This window comes from Aspergillus aculeatus (assembly GCF_001890905.1).
Source record: "Aspergillus aculeatus ATCC 16872 unplaced genomic scaffold ASPACscaffold_6, whole genome shotgun sequence".
NCBI lineage: Eukaryota > Fungi > Ascomycota > Eurotiomycetes > Eurotiales > Aspergillaceae > Aspergillus > Aspergillus aculeatus.
This window is the reverse complement of record NW_017962981.1, coordinates 1,357,445-1,378,959: the sequence shown is the minus strand read 5'-3', so window position 1 is coordinate 1,378,959 and position 21,515 is coordinate 1,357,445. Positions and strand designations below refer to the sequence as shown.

At 50.9% G+C, this 21,515-nt stretch overlaps 3 protein-coding genes across 3 annotated transcripts; 2 read left to right on the top strand and 1 right to left on the bottom strand.

The window, feature by feature from the left end:
- The first annotated feature begins 10,471 nt into the window (after window positions 1-10,471).
- On the top strand, window positions 10,472-13,239 carry ASPACDRAFT_77874 (uncharacterized protein). The gene has a single exon (XM_020205062.1). The coding sequence runs from the start codon at window positions 10,557-10,559 to the stop codon at window positions 12,750-12,752; it is 2,196 nt and encodes a 731-aa protein (XP_020057362.1). The 5' UTR covers window positions 10,472-10,556; the 3' UTR covers window positions 12,753-13,239.
- Window positions 13,240-13,622: 383 nt separating this feature from the next.
- On the top strand, window positions 13,623-14,883 carry sar1 (Arf family GTPase SAR1; the record flags this gene model as incomplete). The annotated part of the gene is made up of 6 exons (XM_020202530.1): window positions 13,623-13,641; window positions 13,846-13,949; window positions 14,178-14,217; window positions 14,317-14,382; window positions 14,469-14,768; window positions 14,843-14,883. 6 exons carry the CDS (start codon window positions 13,623-13,625, stop codon window positions 14,881-14,883), a joined length of 570 nt encoding a protein of 189 aa, XP_020057361.1.
- A 2,131-nt stretch (window positions 14,884-17,014) lies between these two features.
- On the bottom strand, window positions 17,015-18,312 carry glcA (type 1 serine/threonine-protein phosphatase catalytic subunit GLC7; the record flags this gene model as incomplete). The annotated part of the gene is made up of 4 exons (XM_020199466.1): window positions 17,015-17,110; window positions 17,174-17,473; window positions 17,650-18,051; window positions 18,136-18,312. 4 exons carry the CDS (start codon window positions 18,310-18,312, stop codon window positions 17,015-17,017), a joined length of 975 nt encoding a protein of 324 aa, XP_020057360.1.
- Window positions 18,313-21,515: the final 3,203 nt, after the last annotated feature.

Sequence of the window (21,515 nt, the reverse complement as noted above, 5' to 3'; positions counted from 1 at the left end):
GGAACAAGGTAGGTTGGCCTTTGAATATCATCCGAGCATGCATTGTGAACTTACATTGCACTCACCACACGGCCGACGGGCCGATCAGTCAAGTCAATTCACTCAATCAACTCGGTTCTTGAGTGGAGATCCCAACTGCTTTCCATCTCCTCATTCCTTCTCCTCCGTCTTTCCCTATCATTTGGGTCGCAATGGATGGCAGTGCTGGCGACGTGGTTCTTGGCGATTGATAGTCCCTGAGACCATCAAACGCATAGCCTCATTATCTGGACTGCTAAAAAGCAATTCTGCCTCTGCACGGTATCCATCCGACGTGTTCATGTTCAATCTTCGCGGTGCCAAGAACCAGCTATGCATCACAGAAGCAGATGATCGACGGCGATCCTCGTCCAAATCAGGAACTCCCGTTTCTCCTATCGCGAGCGATTTCTCAGCCAAACGGTCTCCCCTTGTCCTCCCTCCAAATCGGTAACGTCTTGGCCAGACAATGCAAAGGCATTTGGAATGGGGTGGGATCTTGGCATCGCTTGGCCGCGCGACCAACTCAATTCGAACCGTCCAGCGACAAATTGCACCGAGTAAGGCAAGGCAAGGAGAGAAGAAGGAATGTGATCGAGAGCGGAGTACGGGATAAGTCGGTAGCCGCGGGAGGGAGAGGAGGTGTTTCTTAGGGAGCGGGTACATCCTCAACCGGCCAGACCTTACTTTTTCGTTTGTGGGCGCTCTCTCTCCTTCCCCTCCCTTCCCGCGGCGGTATTATGGCTGTGTTCTCTCTTGGCAGAGGTAAGCTGCTCCGGTCGTCACACCAGAGGGGGGGGGGAGGCGAAGTCATCGGACGTTGCCAAGCAATGCTGTGGAATGTTGCCGTGGCCGGTCAGAAGAGAGAAGTTGAGTAAGGGGCAGCTGGACGGGGGGACAGTCTTTGCTTTTCAACTCCAGAGCAACCGCCGCGAACTGATCGCTGCATGGAAGGGGACTCAATGTTTCCCCCCTTGGCGCTCTTGGCGGAGGGGTCTTGGCCTTCTCAGTCGGGAATTCACTGAGAGGTGCGGGTGATTTTCTCTCTACCCCTTGTGTGTCTCCAAATGGGGGAGGACGGACGATCACAAGACCCGTTCTATGCTATGTACTCCGTATGGACTGCGGAATCCCTCCCTGGGGAGAATGTCATCACCTTCTCCTTACCCTTTTGTGGCATTGGCATTGACACATTCCAGATGGTTACCTACTATGGTAGGATTCCGGACGTGCAGTTGGACCCGGCAGGTCGGTCACCCAGGCTTAGACTTTCTAGACCCTCTCTCCTGCCACGACTGCCCCTATGCTTGACGCCGAGTTCTGGACCCTCAAGCAAGGGTGAGGTGCCCCCATGTGCGACTTGGGTTGTTGACCATCACTGCAGCAGCGGCATCTGGCCCAGCAGCCCAAGCAACGATCTTATATTCCGTGTATCCAACTTACTGTACATGGTATGGTATTGTGGTTACGGCGAACGAGGGCCAGGCCGAGCTTTCATCAAAAGTACCTCCAAGGTGCAGAGGTGCAGCATGAGCGGAATTCTGAATCCTTCCATGAAAAGAATCGAACATGCCACCCGTCTGGTGAACTCGGAGAGACAGGTGCGGATTGCAGCTGTCATGACGGCAACCTCGCATACGGTACATCCGGTCTGAGTGCGTGCTAAGCTAGACTTTAGGGAGGAGGGGAAAGAAGCAAGTACGAGGGAGTTCATTGAATGATTCGACGATTAGCTCAAGAGTAAGAAAACGCTCGGTCCATCTCCCACCATCCGCGGAGGAAGAGAAAGAGGGGAAGAGGACTAGGGACCGGGGGTGGTTTAGAGGGCAATATGCGCCGGGTCGGCCGACCCTAAAGCGGTTGTACGGGATCAAGAGGCTGCCCATCAGACACGCAGTGATTGCCGTGCCGCACGGCGTGTCTTGGGGTTTACTCGATCTGGGGCGTCGTGCATCAGGAGGCAGAAGGGCCGGCGCAAATCCGCGAACGACGTTCTTCCGTTGCCGGTGGAGCGAGAGGGAGAAGGCGAGTGAGCGAACGAGCCAGAAGAGTAGAAACGAGGAGGCGAGAATAGGGTATAGTAAGCCATTGTTAATGGTGTCTTCCCTCCACCTCCTCTCTGCCTCTTCCCCAACGAACTCCTCCGGAGTAAATGGAACGACTGGGTGCTTTTGTGCAGTGCACACGGGGCTTAGTCTTACTAAGGTAATTTAAATCCCTCATACAATTTGGCGCTTGGGGCCGACGTCGGCCGTTCAGCAGTACGGAGTACTCGGCTGCCTTTTGGCCACCAGGACCAATAGGATATGACATATACCCTCCCGTTCGTATGTATGAGATGCTGTAGCGTATGCCACCATGCCTACTTGGTCCCCTTAGGGTGGAGGGTGGTGGCTGCTCGGTACTCGACAAGAGCCCTGTCAGTGTGAAGTTATGCTATTCTTATCCCATTGAGAGATGATCCGGGAATGGGTCTGAATATGTAGACTGTGTAAGGAGGGGATTATACAGGGGCAGCCATCCCTCAACAATATACTGGTGTGTACAAAGTCGAACAAGGTGTCAAAAGCTACAGGGGTAGAAAAAAAGTACAGTACCGATTCCGCAGGACTCCACCCTCCTCTCAGTTTCCACAACAAACCACTCAGACAATCACATTCAAGAACTCTGCTTGTTCTTTTGTTCGCCTTAACCATGCTTGATTGCTTGCTTGCTTTGCTTTGTTTGTGTTTGGAAACACTGTCTGTTGTCACTTGATTAAATAGGAGTGTAGCGTCGGGGAATCCACTTTGCACACGCACGACGTGTTGTTTATTTTCCGTTGCTCCACTACTCTGTACTATACTCACTCTCGAGTGTACACTATGGAGTGCAATGGTCCGATGCACTTGACCCCCCTCTCCTCCCCACCCCACGTCTTGAATCCTTCTCCGTCTCCCCCTCTCAAGGTAATGCCATGTTGAAGGCTGAGGTGGTGTGCAGTTACTGCCACCTTGAACACCACTCACTCTGTACAGTACTCAGTGATTTCCTCTTTTGGGTAGCTGGTGACTGTGGACTGAAGTAGACAATCGAGTTGATGCTGCCGGCAGCCCGACGTACTCCGTCCGGCCTTATTATTTACGTGGGTTGCACCTTTACTTCAGCATATAGGAACCACTGTAGACTCTCGTTGTTGACGCTCCACGCTCCAGCTCAGCGATAAGCTAAGCTCATCTTTCCCTGATACCCCCAACGAAAAGTAATTGCTCGTCATTGATGTTATCGCACATTACACACACGAGTATAGCGTAACCTTAGTGATTAAATACCTATTAAAACCAACAAACAATCCCCCAATCCTCCGATCCTTCGCAATCTCCAAACCCCAGGATTTCAAAGATGATGGGATTGTTTTCCCGGACCCCAAACGCCTCCAGGAATCAGGATCCCTTCCATGCTACATAGTACTGTACATCATTAGGCTGGTTTGTGTTTGTTTTTACTGACCCCCCAAGCCGTGTCCGGTAAGCCACCATGCACCCATTTCCTCCCCCCGGTTTGTCTGAATGTTGTTGTTGGTGTTGTGTGTGCCCCCGTCCCCCGCTGCCCGGCCCCCCCGGGATTACTGTAGGTAGTGTTCCCGGACGCGCGAGCTTCTCTAGCTTAGCTTGGAGCATGGCCTAGATCCAGTGGTTATGTTTTGTTGGACTGTATGTATTTACTGTACTCTGCAGACCCTGGGTGGAACACTGCTGTAGGCTGTAGGATGATGAGGAGGGGGATTGAACACTCGGAGGAGGAGGGGGTCACTAGGTTTGTGGAGAAGTGGTCGAAGGGATAGCAATGGCGTTTTTTATTGCTCTCGCTCTCGCTCTCACCTACATTGAGTATTGTACGAATAGGTGATGGTACTGGGCTTAAGTTACTCTTTTGTCTACTTGTTTATCTGCTCTGAAGTCATAGTCATGGTCATGGGGAGGGTAAAGCAGATGCCTGGGAGGGTGTAACTCGGATGAAATTGGTCCTCCGTCCCTCCCACCACCACCACCTTCGCGGACCAGGTTTATGCTCTCCCACCTTTCTTTCTTTCTTTCTTTTCTGGTGTTGATTGGATAAAGGTTGTAGTAACGTTAACGTTTGCGAAAAGAGGATCGATTAACTTGATGAGGTAATGCAGACGAGCATCCTGGTTGACATTTGCTGTTTCGTTGTCGGTGTGCGTGTCGTTGTTGTGCGTGGGTGTGGATTGGAGGGTTGGAGGGCACCTTCCAAGTGATCGCTTCATTTTTGGATGTGATCTGTGACCTATTGAAGTTGGGGATACTGTCAGAGAAGAAAAGGCTCACCGAGGAGGGGGGTTGAAATTCTCCTCCTGCTAAGCTAAGCTCAGCTCCGCTCCGCTTAGCTACCCAGTACTCTTCTCAAGTGATCATGACTGGATGTTGTCCCGGGATATCATCGGAGGGTAGAGGCAGAGAGAGAAGGAGGGCGGTGATGGAACCTGATTGCTGGGATGAGATGGCTTTTGCGTTCGGCGATCTGATACCCATGATGCCCGTGTGAGTGGAGATCCACTATTGACAAGAGAGGCAGGGAAATTATCTTCTGAGAGGAGAGCTTGGGTTAGTTATTGGTTGCTTGACTTTGTGCCCAGGGCCATGGTGGTGGTGGTGGTGGTGGTGGTGGTGGTGTCGTGACAAGGTGGGGATAATCCCTGAATCGTGGGAAGCTTGTCCAAGAACTCTCGCCGAGTAGTTGAATTGTAATCCATGGTTTTTGTTCATGGCATACATGTGAGTACATACAATGGCTACCCTAAAAGTGGAGGACAACTATAATCATACAAAGTCAACAACATCAAAGTTAGATCTCCGCTTTTTTTTATCGGGGCGATCCAAATAGGACTGTCATGTCATGTTAGATCAACGATCATGAGAGTCACGTAGGGTTCAAGTTCCTACCAATGCACTTAAATGATCGCTGCTTTGCTCCCAATCCCTTTGCGTATAGAGTAAGGTTGCCAGGCTGAAGAGAAGGTCAGATCAGGTTCGCTGTGGTCTCCGGGCACTCAATTCGCGCTTACCTACCGTGGTGTCCCCGCCTGTCCTTCCTCGTCGCTTGTTGGCGTAGCTTCGCTGACCGCTTCTCTGACTGCTAGTCAGTCAGTCAGTCAGTCAATCCATTTGCCCTTTGCCCATCGCCCATCGGGCATACTACTCAGCTCATACCTAGACACTGGCAGATGGAGAACAATGGATCCTAATCCTTCAATACCCATTCGGTCAATTCAGCCACCCCCCGACACGAACCACTTTCCCACTTCTCCCCGGAAAATACGGCATCTTCAGCCCAGCTACTGCGTAACAGGCTTTGATCTCTCGGGGCTGGAGTTGGATGATTCGACGACCCCTTAGTTCGTTGTCGCTGAGCCCTACCTGAGGTTCACATAGTTGCTTTTTTTTTTCTTTGTCTGGGACACAGGCACCTAGAGCTTGGCGTACGCACTGCGGAATGTGTGTTGTCTTGTAAATTCGTACAGTGTCTGTATGGATGTAGGAGTGTATGTATGAATACGATTCTTCCTGAGGGATACTTGATGCTGTGTGTTTTCTTCTCGGCACTGGTTCCCTGCTCCTAAGCCCTGCTCTGCCCCCCTTTCTCTTTTCAGGCAGGGCAATCCTGGAGTTGATGATCGTCTTGGGAATTTCTTGTCATGAATGCCTAAATCTATATTTGTCGATGGGTGCTGGGATATGCAATGTGGTTCTCTTCTTGGCTCTTTTTTGTCCTTGGGGGGTCATTTGGTAAATGGTTGTTGTAAAGGATGACTTAAGGCTTTTCGAAATGTTGTTTGTCTGGTTTCGGGCTGGGATGAAGTATGAGTATAAGCTCTGTAGGACAGTGCTGGCGCCGGGAAGTAAACAATGACAAAGCCGTCATTCATCTGCACCATCAAGATTATCATGTTCTGTTTTTCTGTTTAGTTTTCATCGGTTCCATTGATGTACTACTGTACGAGTAAAGTCTAAACACACAGATCAAGACATCGTAGATCGATTTGTCGCATGTGGTCAGCCTCAGGGCTGTCTGTTTCAGATACTTGACTCAACCTGACTAATTGATTTACAACAGTAGCTCGACGTTCATTTGTCCGTAGTTGCTCAGATCTACGGATGCACAACTGCCTACTATGCACCTCCATCTATCTAACCTCCCCGTAGCTTACTATACCGACGGTATAAGATCACACTGCATGCTTATTCATCGAAATATCTAAAACACTAGTGAATTAAAGTGTGTGGCTTAGTTTCAATAGAACCCAAATAGACACCCAAAAGACAATTCCAAAATGTAGGACAGCCAAGAGCCAGCAAGATGATCAACTATAGTTTCCGCCCAGACTGCTCGATTGATTCAGAATAAGCTGTGACCTCTTTCCCTTTATTCTTTCTTCTCGGCTTGCTTCTTTTCTAATTCGGCGGTCTAGTTATCACTCAAATCACTACGAACTTTAAAGTCAGTGTGAGGAAGGTTACGGACCACCCTGCATCCCCCATCATTCAATTCGACCGATCTAGTCCCTTGCGATCTCCGCCGGTACGGCTGCTAGATCTGATGCGAAGCGATTCTTTCGATAAGTCTCAAGCCATAGTCGGGGTTGGTTTTTGTGGTGGGGGGCTAGATCCCCAAATCATGGGGCTCATCACTTTCCAGACTGCTGGACTCTGGGCTGTAGGCCTCGAATTCTCTTTACGGTCATTGTAATTCACTCGATAGCGTCATGAACCGTCATGTCCGTGAGTCTCGGGAGGAGGGAGAGGAGGGAAGAGCTGGAATTCTTCCCATGGTTGGTGACGGAGTTAGGTGGTAGCCGTTGCAGAAAAGGAGGGTCACCATCCATCATACTCCGGGGTAAAGAAGAAGTAAGCTTGAAAGTCTCTCTTCCCACGTCGTCATCACAGGGGGGTAGGGGGAGGGTGTGCAGAAGATAGTTAGGAAAGTGAGTCTTGACGAGTCTGGATGGCCGATGACCGGAGAGGTAGGAAGAATAGATCGGGTCCAGACGTTCTACTCTTACTCTTTTCTTCCCCCCTCCGGACGGGATTGTGAGATAATGATGAGCAAGTTCGAAACTTCACTTTCCACAGTCGTGGTACGATGTTGTTTTTTTAGTGTCTGATCGGCATTGTCTGGTCTTCTCTTTCTGAGTACTCTACTGGACAGTACTATCTAACCGACACGACTGGCGTTTCCTATCCGGTTCCAAGCACTAAGGTCAAATGCGCACTAGCCTCTTCGTCAATCAGGGGCACACACACACACTTTCAGTTGCGTAGCTCAGCTTCCCAGCGATGGGAACCGGGAAAGGCTTTACGTCAGAGCCGCCAAGATCGTGGCTTTTCCGGATCAGGAACGAGCTGGCAATTGGAACCAGCTCTATTGCTCAAGTGTGTCTCGGCAAAGGCAATAGTCGAGAGAATACCAAGCATTCATTATTGATGAAATTGATAGAGGCCAAGTGCGAGGACTTGCAGCATTGTGTTTGATTCAGGGGGTTGATTTGCAAAAAGGAATTCGAGGTTAAGGGGGAACAATAAGTGAGGCGCGTGAAGTCATTGCTTTAGTTAACTACAACAATGGGAGGGAGAGGATGAGAAAGACTGGGAAGGACCCCATCAGATGTCCGTCCTAACTACGTACGTCGTAGCGACACCGACTTCGCCGAGAGACCAACCATGCCAGATTCTTCCTAGACAGACTTGCTCCATTACTCTGTCATGCGGAGTAGTTAGCTAGCTAACAAGCTACTCAACAATTTGCGGTGCAACAAAGCACCCAACGGGCGCATCTCAGGTAGAGATAAGGAGAAAGGGAGTCCTACTTTATTTCATGAATAATGAGTAGACCTTACGCCAGAATAACAACTAACAACAATCAATCGGACATAAACTAAACTCGACTGGTGCTAGAGGCCCTAACCCATCGCCAAAGGCTTAGAGCGAAGCATCGCTGAAACGGCTTCGGCGCGACCCCGACGACGGATGTCCACGACGGTGGGTTGGTGGTTCTTACCTAATTGGGGTCCGCCCTCGTCTGTTCGGGTTCGCCTTGCCGTGCACGGCTGGGAGCGCCTGTCCGTAATTACTCTGACAATACACCCTGCAGTTCCAATACACGGCCCGTCATGATTACTGACCAGTTCGGTCGGTCCGTCCATCCACTCGGTCGGTAGGGCAACTTTTCGCCCACACGATGAGGGAGAAGGAGAGAAATAATGATGGGAGGCGGTTACGAGGACAGACAGACGGCAACTTGCCAGTTGCAGCTCGTGCCGCTCAGATGCTGCCACTGCTGTTGGTGCTAGCTGCTGCTGCTGGCTGCTGCCCTGCCCTGCTCCGGCCGTGTCCTCGTGGGGGGGAAATCGATCATCCTCACTTCATCGTCCTCCGTCTCTTCTCTCCTTGCCGCATACTAATGTACAGACTACAGTACACACCTGGGGAACCAGTTCTTCCATTTCTTCCCTGTCTGGAATGTTGTTGTTCTTTGCATTCGAGATTCGTACGACATTCCGATCAGATAAATTATCTCCCCGTCGTACATGTTCTAGAAAAAACCAAACAATCCCTTGCCTTTCTCTGAATTGTGTCCCTCTTTTTATTCCTTTTTCTGTGTGGTGCGTTCTACAAAGTATTATCACCAGGTTCGTACAGGATCGAGGGTTGAGAAGAAGATCCTAGCGAGTCGCGGACGATAAGTCAGCTATACCCAGCGAGGGAATTTCTGGCTGACCGGGTCAGTAAGATCGAGTATAGCCTGGCTCGGTCGTGAGCCAACCTTCAAAATGCCTCATAGTGATCGTTAGGAGGGAGGGGGGGTTCGGGTGCGGTCTCTGATACTAGTCTTGTCTCATAGGATGAAACCGGGTGGTAACAAGAACTGGTGACGCCCCCCAAGAGGCAGGTCAAAGGACGAACAATGAGGGCTCTTTCAATGGGTTTTTTTCGTGTTAACTTAGAATCTTTAACCGGATGTTTTGGGCTCTCAATTGCAAAAAGAATCATTTTTCCAATGCAAATTTTTTCTTTCTTCTCGTGTTTTTTGATCTTTATTTTGGCCACCCAGTACTCCGGGATTACCTAGTTCAGCGGAACAAAGACTGCGCACTGCTGCTTCATCGTGGTATCGATATGTATTGGTCATGAACCCATCAGCGTCACGTAGCCGCAGGAACCAAAGCATTGCATTGGGTCGAGGAAGCAAAAGGGCTGCAAAGCACCAGAGTGGAGCCAGGCTTGGCGGGGTTGGTTGGACCGAGCGTCTCTTAGGCCCTCTGCGCAACGAAGCAAAAGAAGCCCCAGAGAAGATCAGAACATTATCCCCCTGCGGATTGGTTGATGCTGGTCTTTGTGTGTGTGGGCGTGTGTGGGCGGCGTGTGTGCGTGAGTGTGGCCTGGCTTGCCTGCTTGTCTATCTGTAGTCTCTGGTTTCCTGCCCTCGATCGGCTTGCCCTGCCGTGGGAGAAAGTGTGGCGACGAGAGACAGCTAAACCCGGTTCAGTTGCTGCTGGTGCAGGTGCAGTGCAGTAGACTCGGTGTTGTTCCCACCCCGATGGAAAGGGAAAAGAACCAAACCTGGCGCCGCTCTCCCGCACCGCACACACCTCTCCTCCCCAACTGAAAGGGCTTTTTACCCTGCAAATCGTCATTCACCCACAATACTAGGTACTCTCTTCCCCCTCCTCCCCCCCATTTTAACCGCTTCCCTATTTTACCAACTCCAAGTACTGTACTGACACTGTTTAATTACATACAAAACCAACACCCTCCCTCTTCCCTCTCTTCTCTCCTCCACCAGGCTCCCCCCAACCCTGAAAAGAATTTTCTTTCCCGATTTGATTTTTCTTTTTCTCCATTTTAATTTTATTTTAATCATATTTTATTTTAATTTTAATTTTTGCCTTTTCCACTTTCCCCCCCCTCCCTTAATCACTTTTATTTTCCGATCATCTCTACATTCCTTCTTCCCTCATCTCAATCCCACCTAACACTGCCAACACATTGCACCTGCGAAACTCTTTCGACGCGTCTTCTTCTTCTGGCGCTCTCTGAGCTGCCAATCTCTGAAGAAGGCGTAAGTCCATCTCTTGGCCGCATACCTGAACGCTCTTGTCCTCCTTTAACCTTTTACTCTTTACGCTCCACCTACCGCACCATGTGTTCTATATCATGACAATCCTCGTCCTGCTAAGGACAACCTAAAGCACCGCCCTCTGGGTCGATCAGTACTTTATTGATCGATAGCGAGAGAGCATCTTCCTTCTTGATCTTGAATTGAAGCAATTATCTTTCATTATCCTTCTCCTGGAGACTCAATATCCCATTGACTCGCCCTCCGTCTTAACTACGTACTACTTACCGCCACTATCCCGCCGAGTCACCTCACCTATACAACCAACCCAACCTCCCACACATCCGAGCCACCTTAATCTCCCTTTCACGCCATTCTCGACCTACCTCCTGTCTTATCTTATTAATATCCTAATTCTTCAAGGAATGGCACAGTTGCGTGGTGGTGAACGGCCATTTGCCTCAATACACAACCTACTGAAGATGCTACTCTCACCTCACCAGTCCAACAAGTCGGCCCCTCAAGATACCGACATGGTGGAGGATATGGATGAACCTCCTGATCACCGTTTTTTGAATACTTCAATGAACAACATGGACGAGGGTGTCGTATACGTCAAGTCCCCCACCGCCATGTCAGATCGCAAAGAATCACTCCTCACCCGGGCCCTGAAGAACAGCCCCCCTCTCAGTCCCACCGACCACGCCTCGTCCTCGCACGAACACAGTTTCTACCGCTCCTACACATACACGAACATCAGCGGCATCTCCACCGCAGAGCTGACCAGCGATGGTGGCCTGACCAGCCCGTCCTTGTCCAACACTCCGAGTCCGCCACTGCCTTCCCACCTGACCAGCAAGCCCTCTTCAATGGGCGACAAGCGAAAGGCGGAAGCTGTGGAGGGTGGTGAGCACGCCGTGGAGGCAAATTTGGGGCGCAAGCGGTGCATCAGCTTCGCCTGCGGTCGCAAGGCCGAAGAACCAAAGCCCGAGACTCCTATCGCACAGCGTTCGACAGCCAAGACCAACGACTCCAGCCCTACACCTACAGAACCTAAGCGCAAGACCGTCCTCACGTTTGTCTGCCCGGCACGGGACCTTGAGACGAAGAGGGAACGGTCTCCCACCCGCCCGAATGCCTTCCGGTGCCGCCCCCGCGGGTCACCTGCGCCCCTTGCACGCAAGGCTTCCCCAAAGAAAGAGACTTCTCCCGCTAAAGAAGCCGCACCCGAGAAGCCTACATCCGAGCGCCGAGGTGTTCCCACTAAGGGCTTGGGCAAGTTCGAGGAGTCTGAGGCCACTCGCTTCCACGAGTTTGCTAGCTCCATGGATGAGGACGACGAATGGGTGACCAAGTCTGGGGAGTACGAACAGAAGATCACGCTGAATGATTGCATGAAAAAGGAATTCGCTATCCGCAAGCTCGGGGAGGAAGCGGAGGAAGAGGCGCTCGATGAGGAGGCAGAGGAGGACGCCGACGATTCCGAAGATGACTCAACGGTTCACGACTTCTCTTCTGACGACGATGGAAATGAGTCAGACAACGAGGCTGGCTTCGCCGACTCGGATGACGAAAGCGACAATGGTTCCGACTATGAGTGGTGGGCTCCGACTAGTACGACGGCTGCCACCAGTCCACAAGCCCCGGACTTCACTCGATTCACTTTTAGCCGTCGCAACTCGAACACCTCGCTCGAGTCCGCCAACGATAGCCAGCGGCCACAGAAATGGTCCCCCGCCTTCTCCGGAAAGACCGCTGGTCGTGTGCCGATGAAGATCCCTAAGCTGCGTCCTGGCACCCCCAACCTCCCCGATAGTACGGACTTCGTCTGCGGTACATTTGACGAGGATCGTCCTCTGGAGGCCGCTTACAAGTCTTGCATTGAGCAGCGTCGTCTGTCCAAACAAATCATCATCCCTCAGGATATCGACCCCAGTTTCCCTACCTCAGATCCCGAGGACAACGAAGACATGGACGAAGAGGATGTTGCCGAGTCTGTTCCAGAAGACGGATTTCGAGGCCGGACTGGTCGGGACAGCAGCCGCAAAGCTTCTCCCCGCCAGTCTCCCAAGCGCATGGTTTCTCCCCCTCCTCCCAAGCGCATGGTCTCCCCCCCTCCGCGTCGTCATGGCCGTGCATCTCCCCGCCGTCTACGGTCGCCTCCACCCATGAAGCTGCGGTCTTCAACCCGGGATCTGGAGACGGTCGATGAGGTGCCTGCCCAGGGACTTAACATCAGCGAACTGGTGCAGCGTCCTTCCATGTCCCGCACCAAGTCCCTCCCTCGTACCCCTAACCCATTCTTCACCAGCCTGGACAAGTCTCACCGGTGGTCTGGCATTGTTCCAGTGCAGGAGTCGCCAGAGCGCGATCTATCACGCACCCGTGAAGTGCACATGAGAGGCCCCATCGATATTGTTGAGGGTCTGGAAAAGAAGCGTCAGAAACGGAAGGAGAAGTTTTGGCGCACCCATTGCCGCAAAGCTGCCAAGGAGCAGATGGAACGGCGACCGATCCCCGGCAAAGGTGCTGAACGGATGAAGGAGCTTGGCCTCGAGGTTGCTGAGAGGTGCAGAGCTTATGGCGTCGGAGAAAGCGCCCAGCTCGTCCTATCCGTTTAGACCGACACTTTGCCTACGAATGAGGGGATTCGAGTCCTTCTTGTACATACTTTGATTATTATTTTCCCCTTTCAGTCGCCCGCTCGAGCTTACGATTTCCCGTGTGGATCGACTGGGGTGTACAGAATTGAACCAAGCGTCATTCGCTTTTACATTTAAGCTTGCCTTCGCTGTCCTTATTTGTTCTGTTAACGTGTCCCACGGTATTTTACTGGTTCGAAATGTTCCTTTATCTGCATATGTGCTGGGCGGTCGCATTTCTCATGTGTGTCTGACTCTTCTACTTTTGCGTTTCTTTTCTGTCCATGATCTTGGTCACGATTATCGATTTTTATTTTCTCTTTTATTGCGGTTGGTGTTTTGCTCGATTCCAGCCTGGATTTGCATGGCGGCGGTTTCCTTTGAGATTATACCCCTGCTTGTTTTCTCTTTGTCAGGTCACTATTATTGTATTCAAGCCCCAAGGCAAAACGGGGAGCGATCCGACTTCTTTATATCAAGTCAAATGCCAAACATTAACTTGATTTATCCAAGATGAGTTGGCCAGCGAAACACGTAGTAGCATTGACAGACAGTAGATGCAGTTACAGCAGACTTGGAAGGTCGGGACCGGCAGATCTCCCGGCGGTAGAGTTGAGTGGAAGAAGTTGGTTGGCATTAGCGCTCGGCTAAGGCGTCAAGGCAAGCGACCGTCCAACGTCAACTGACCGCAATCTGTCTCCTTCCCTTCCCTCTTATCTCCCGTCCGTCTCGTATCCCAGCTCGTACCACACCACCACCGCTGCTGCTGCTGCTGCTGCTGCTGCTGCTTGCTTTGCTTTTCCTTTTGGAAATTCCAGCGATTTCACTAATTTCAAGCATTTGCCCACCATGTGGATCATTAACTGGTGTAGGTAGCTCCCTTCCTGAGTCGGATGTTATTCCATTCCCCGATGCGAACGTGCTTACTCTACCCTGGGAGAGCGCGAACACGAGGGTGGGCATGGAAGAATGAGAGATAATTGGCGTCAGCTCATCGTCTCAGTCGCTTGCCATGTGTTTGATTTTCTTTTCATGCTTGAAATGCTGACAATCACCGTTCCCTACCATTTAGTCTACGACCTCCTGGCCTCCCTTGGCCTGCTTAACAAGCACGCTAAGCTGCTCTTCCTCGGTCTCGACAATGCCGGAAAGACTACTCTCTTGCACATGCTGAAGGTACGTGATGATGGAGTTAACACCGTCTGTGTGTGGGATAGGATACCAACGAGGGAGGGTGGTGGATGTGTTGGATCAGTCTACCATTCTTGGGGAGGAGTTGGGCATCCATCGATCACAACACGAAACCTCGCTCTCTTTTTTCCCTGAGATGAGAGATACAGATGATGGGACCGACCTTGCAATCGAGGCTAGAATGACACGCTGACTTTTCGGTTCTTGTGATAGAATGACCGCGTTGCCATTCTCCAGCCTACCGCTCACCCCAGTACGTTTTTCGCCACCCCGCTGCTTCCCGCACGGATCATATTGGTTGAGCTTCGTGAGCTCGTAGTGATGCGGACTGCAAACTAACCTTGAAGCTTAGCGTCGGAGGAGCTTGCCATCGGTAACAACCGCTTCACGACCTTCGACCTGGGTGGTCACCAGCAGGGTGAGTAAATCCAATTCAATAGGGAGATATTCAACGGGGGAGGGCAAGAAGGCACAAGAAACTGACGTAATGATATACACCCACAGCTCGCCGTCTCTGGAAGGATTACTTCCCTGAAGTTAGCGGTATCGTCTTTCTGGTCGACGCCAAGGACCACGAGCGGTTCCCCGAGTCCAAGGCCGAGTTGGACGCCCTGCTTGCGATGGAGGATCTGGCCAAGGTCCCCTTCTTGATCCTGGGCAACAAGATCGATCACCCGGATGCCGTCAGCGAGGATGAGCTCCGTCACCAGCTGGGTCTGTACCAGACCACGGGTAAGGGCAAGGTCCCTCTCGAGGGAATCCGGCCCATCGAGGTGTTCATGTGCAGTGTTGTCATGAGACAGGGTGCGTTTGGCTGAACCATCTCCCTTTTCTTTTCTGGTTGCAGATGCTAATCATGTGGATTTCGAGTGCTACAGGTTACGGCGAAGGTATCAGATGGCTGTCTCAATACGTCTAAACAGGGGTATTCCCATCCTTGATTTCCCGGATTTGCCTAAGCCTACCTACCAACTGTACCGATATACACCATCCACCCTTCTTCTCCCCCTAAACCCTCTTGTCTACTCTACCGCTTTCAATCTATACCAATATCTACAACCTGTCAAACATACCCCCCAGATCCACTTTCTTCCATTGCCCAGGATTGGGTGATAGTCCGGAGTTTGTTCCCAAACATCGCCCCTCTTCTCCGAAGAATGCCTCGAATGTCATCCATGCTAGTTACGAGTTAGCCTAAACCTCACCTCAAACTCAACGCAGAAACCCTCCATCATTCTCCCTCTGTCACTCAGTTTGTCAGCCAGTTCCTAAAGCGCTATTCCCGGAGCGAATCATCACAGCTAATTTGCCCCTACGGGCCCACGTGCTGGTGTGCTGTGGCTTCTGCCGCCGCTGCTGCTGATTCCGCATCTCTATCCACCCATCTCAAGCAGATCCCATTGGCCCTAGTACTAAACCTGCGTGTGTTCTACTTGTGCCGCTACATCAGTTTCAACCCTTTCTCTCGCGCTGTTAAATACTTCATCCTCGCAATTCAAACTTCACTAAAGTACCTGAATAGATCGACCAAGTTAGGCGATAATGATGAGCCAGCACGTCGCGCAGTGTAGTAGTAGTACTCCGTTCCGTCTAGTCAGCGGTTGTGAACCCATTCATTATTACCATCGGCCGCATACTACACATCAACATCCTGATTGAGGTCAAAATCAACGAAGTAGAAAGAACAGAGCATGCCCCTTATCCGTATCTCTAGCAGCAGGGATCGAGTATAGGCCAACTGAACCTCCACACATCGTTTCACACTCTACTCCTCCCCCACCCAGAATCCTCTCCTCTAACACCATGATCAAAAATCCCAAAGTCCAAGTCCAAGCCGGATTCCTCCTAAACAGCTACTCTCCACCAAAGGGGAATGACATAGCGGTGCACCCGTCCTATCCACCATACCCTCAAAACCATGCACACCTTACTGATATACTCCCCGCATTGACTCTTACAGAGGCAGGGATTTCGTTCACGACGCACGAACGAAACGATTGCGTGTGAAACGATAAAGCAGTAGGTGTATTGATCTTTCTCAACTTCTGTGAATCTTCTTTGCGACCCTAAACATCCACTGAACGCCGGATGCAGGACCTGGTCTATTATCTTCTATTGATATAGATCTTCTGGGCTCAGATATCGAGTAACTGAGATGGAAATGGCGTGGTCACCAGTGAGGCGTGGTACAGACGAGGAGGGACCGATCAGCTGTTTTTGCCGCGTGGGAAAAGGAATGTAATACCATAGTACCATACAATGAGGGTGTGGTCTCAGTTTGGGGGTAGGGGGAGGGGGCGATATGTTAGGTGAGGGTGTTATGTGGTCAAACTTCGAAAGCGAGTTTTGTCGAGCAGCAAGCAGTGGAGCGCTAGAGGTGGTGGGCGATGATGCGCTGCGTTGCTTGTTGAAGAGTATGTGGTCACGTGCTGGATGGCTGATCAAAGGCAGGGCAGGACAGGACAGGGTATAGATGGTCTCGTCCGGAACGTCAAAAGACACGGGCGTGTCATTGCTTATTTGGTTGGCATTACACTCACAGGAAGATTTTCAGGAAAGAAGAAAAACGCAGATGGAGAACAACACCAGATGCAAGCCCGTCGCTTCGCCTTCCTCTGTCAAATGGATTCGAACAACATGAGATAAGATGGATAGAGAAGAAAGGAAAAAAAGAGGTCAATGAAGACGAACAAGGAGAAAGGAGAAGGAAATGAGAAATAACACCAACCCCTACTTGGGAGCAGAAACTACCTTCCATGTAAGAAAAATGAAAACACATTCAGCGGTAAACATTCATTTGCAAGTCGCTGGATTCTGGAATTCCGGAAGTGGATGATTGTGTTGTGTGTTGTGTGACGTTCCGCGTGGTCGTGTGAGGTTCTCGGGCGGCTCAGGTGTGCTGCTGCTGCTGCCGATCGTCTAGTTTCATGGCCATCGATGTCGTTGGGGGGTTGGGTCTCTCGCTATAGTGTGACATGGTGGGAGTTTTGTTGTTGACGAAGTTTATCTTCGCCCGAACCTGCTGCACATGGAAAAGCTCGTATGATTCCTTACTTCTTCTTTTGCTTTCGCGGAGGAGTGATGGGCCTGCCTGAGCTCATGCCGCCGTAAACGTACTTTTGTTTCTTCTCTGCTGGTTTCAGGATCTATTGATGGCAAAAAGGTTAGCGCTAGCCGGAGAACTCCTGAAGTTCCTTGTCAAAACCAACCTGGAAGGAGCATAGTAGACTTTCGTCGACGCTCATCATTGCACCAGCATTGTCGAATTCGCCGCAGTAGTTGGGCGCACTGAACAATGTAACGAGTTGCCTCTTGGAGAAAAACTCATATCCATCCTCAACGACTTGATGCGCACGACATATCAAGTCCATGTCGTGCTTCTGAAGGAATCGCGATACAACATCCGGGCCGAACGTGAACGAAACGCCACGGTCGTTCTCGCTCCAGCCGGTGATGTCTTTGTCGGGGTCGGACCACAGAAGGTCACACAGGAGACCGCAGTCGGGAATCTATCTCTGTCAGCAGGTGAAGCCTCGAAGCTTCAAGGGGCCCGAGAATCTCCTTCGCTTCCAAGTAATCCCAAGATGCAGGTGGAAAGAGAGCAGGAAGACGGATAAAGTAGTTCTTGGTCTTTGGATAACGAACGAACTCTCAGAACCGGCGACCGAAACAAAAATAGACTTACATCAGTAGGACGCATGACGCGCCGAATCTGCTCCATGGAGTTCAAATCGGGACTCAAACCTCCGTGCATGGTGAAAATCTTCTCATCGATGATGGCGGCAATGGGCAAGCAGTTGAAGCAATCAGTGAAAGTCTTCCATAGCTTGATGTTGTACCTCCGCTTGCATTCATCGTAGAAACCATAGATACGGTTGATAGAGGCACACTCGTGGTTGCCACGCAGGACGAAGAAGTTCTCGGGGTACTTGATCTTGTAGGCCAGGAGCAAGCAGATGGTCTCCAAGGATTGCTTGCCACGGTCGACGTAGTCTCCGAGGAAAAGGTAATTAGCCTCAGGGGGGAAGCCACCGTATTCGAACAGACGCAGGAGGTCGTAGTATTGGCCGTGAATATCACCGCAGATCTGATGAGAACCGCCCGATTAATGACACTCAATCTAAACCGGATGGCTCGGTTTTGAAAGATTCGAAAAAAGAGGTGGCGTTACCTTGATTGGTGCTTCCAACTCCAGCAAGATAGGCTGGGAGATGAAAATCTCTCTCGCCTTGGTGCACAGATAACGGATCTCGGATTCCAAAAGCTGAACTTGCTTGCCTGGCCGGCTACCCCTCACCTCCAGCAATCTATCGATGATCGAATCCAAATCCACTTCCTGATCGGCCATGACTGGGCGATTTTGATGAGACACGACGGGGAGCGGGGGGTGGAAGGAGAAGAACAGAGGAAGGGAAGGTGGGAAAAAAAAAGGATTATTAAGAACAAGCGTCAAGCGAAGGAAAGGAAAGGAAAAGACGCGACGGAAGGCTTTGCGGTGCGCTCGCTAGTACGACAACTGATGAGACGACGTCTACTAAGCTGAATATCAGATGAGGTTTGAAGTCAGAAAATTGTTCCCGGAGATGAGATAGAGGTTGGTGGTGGTGGATAGAATTTTGGGGAAAAGAGGCGATCGAGACGCGCGGGGGAAAAGATCATTGCGCCCGGTGAATTTTTCCTCGACCCTTTTCGCCGATTCCCGCCCACCAATCTATTGTCTTCTTTGCCTCCAAGGGGGGGGAGGGGGGAAGAGGAAAGAATCAAGAGTCAAGGGGAGGAGGCGAGATAGAGAGCTTACCAGCCTGAATCTATTAAGACGAGAGCGATGAAGCAAAAAGAGGCCAAATGGCCTTGAGGGGGAGGGAGGGAAAGTCGGATGAAGGTCTGGCCGGGGAGATGCCAGAAGACGTCAACAGAAGAAAGCAATCCGTGGTCGAAAAAGGTGGAGGATGATGCGCAGTGGTGATAACGAGGAGATGCGGCTAGCAAAGGCTCGAGAGCGAAAGGGCTGCTCTGGACGGGGCCGTTGCAAAAAATAGCAGCAGGCGGCGGGAGAGATGGTTTTGGGGGGGGGGAGGGAAGAAAGAGGAGAGAAAGAGAGAGAGAGACCCAGAGCAAGTTTGGCGGCGGGTAAGAAAGGCAGGAAAACTGAGGATTCCACCCAGAAGATCTAGCGCTCTAAAAGACACCGGGTGCTAACGGCAATCGCGAAGAATTTCTTCGAATAAAGGGAGGGTGAAAAGCTTTTGTTTTCTCTGATATCAACTGGATGGTGACGAGAGAGGGGTGGGAGGAGTGAGGGAGAAAAGAAAATAATTAGAAAATGATGGAGGGGAGGGTAGGAGAGGGGAAGTCGAGTGCGCGCACGCAGTAACTTAAGAGAAGAAGAAGAAGAAGAAGAAGAAGACAATTGTTGGTTGGCAATCAAGGGATCTATCTTTCTAGGAAGTGTGCTCCAGCTAGACAAATGATGACCGATTTTTTTTTGGAGATTCTCGCCCAAACGAAGTCGAATGGATACAGACGAAGAAGATATAGATGGAACCCAACGAACTGTATGGGAAAGGAGTAGCCAGGCAACAAAAGGTGGAGGAAGAGGAGTACGGAGTACTAGAGCGATAACGAAGCAACAACTTTCCAGCAGCACAAGAGATGCGCGCGCGCGAGACAGTGGGTGGGCAAGTGGGCAGTGGGCAGTGGGTAGCGTAGCGGGCAGTGATTGAGTGGGCAGTGGAGAGTGAGGGAAGGGAGTGAAGAATGAGGTGGAGAGGAAAGCGGCGCGGGAGAGCCAGGAGAAAGAGAGGGAGAAGCAAAAAAACTGGAAGGGATTCTCTGTCATTGCACTTCCATCGGTATGGCAAAATCCTCAGTTTCCGTGCAGATCGGCCTCGTTGATTGGTCCGCAGCCCAAGGCGGCGAGAAAGGAGAGGAGGAGGCGACTAAGAGGTCGGTTTGGATGTACGGAGTATACAATCAATCTTGACAACAACAATAACAATAACAGAACCTAAACAACCACAACTGCCACCTACCACCTACCATCTACAACAATGACCCTTGATTGTTCTGCAGTTCCTCACCCGCATCATATTTCCGATCGCTGCACTTCCGATATATCCATAGAGTCATGTCACACTCCCCATTGCGCATACCGCACCCTCCTCAGTCATCATCAGCAACATCCTCTTGAGTTAATCCTTCCATTCCATCCCAACCCGACCGAGCCAGACCAATTTTCAACACGGGTGATTGGCACTCTCCCAAAACATGAATCCTCCTCCCCCGGACAACCTCACGCGACAGATTCTGCAAGGAGGTTGACGGCCTGAAGTGAGTATACTTCCCCCACACTTGGCATCAAATGTAATGGAGGTAATGCGGTAGGAGGCGTCAACTACTAGGTAGTACTCTCCGTCATCGTCGAGCCGTCGGTCGGCGCACGAGCACCCTCCCCCGACCATCCGTCTGTCTGTCTGCCCAACAGCAGCACAGGAGGTTCCAGAAGAGCAGGTGTCATGCATCCCTTCCTCAGTAATTGTTTACGACAAGCTTCCGGGCGGATTTCCGCCCTTTCCAGAAACGTTCCATTCGTTCCATTCATTCGCGGACTGACCGCGGCTACGACAATTATTGGATCTATGGAGGCGATGACGCACAGGTTCCGAGTTCGAAAGCAACCCAAATCGCATGGCATTTCAACTATTGGCACTATCGCTGGCAGATTCTTTGACTCGTCACAATATTTTCGTGTCTCATGCATTAGGTCCGAAACTTCATCATGGGTCTTGTGAGAAATCCGAGAAGGAAAAAAAAGACCGCTTCATCAGAAAGGAAGAAATGGGTACTTCGAGTTGAAGCACGAGAACAAAAGTATACAGCTTGTGCACCCAAGCAATCGCAAGCCAAACAGGAACTGGCCATCAAGAGAGCATTGGATGGGTCAGAAACAAAACAATGCTAGTAACGCCGCACCTGGACTCCAGCACCAAATAAAATACAAAGCGGTCTAAAGTAGGAAGCAGTGTTCTTTCATCACGCCTCCAATCGAAATGGACCAGCCGAAAAAAAGGTCTCATGCACGTCATAAAATGTATAGTTGTGAGGAAGGTAGAGGAGCAGGAGAGCGAGGCGAAATGGGTAGTGATGTAAAGAACCAGGTAAGGCGTGGCACGCCGTGGACCTATAAGCTGGAAATAATCTCAAAACGCCATGGATTATGCAGTTCAGCAAGAAGTTGCCAGTCACACATATGGGAAAATCCGGCATTCAACATGTCGAGTATATTCAAGAACCCGAATTAAGTGTCATGGAAGAATCGCTTTTGTCAAAGCCAAGGTAACTTTTCCGTATCGCGGAGATGTATGTCGTGTCTCAGTCAAGTGAGGTGGGTATCGTCGGTCAGGTCATGGATGTTCTGCGCTTCGCCCTCGTCTTCCCCTTCTCGCTCTTTGTTTCATCTCCCTTGCTTTTGAGTTTTCTGCTTTTTTTTTGTGTCGATTTCAGGTCTGTCGTCTCCAACTGGGCCTTTGTGTTTATGACCTAGGTCATCCG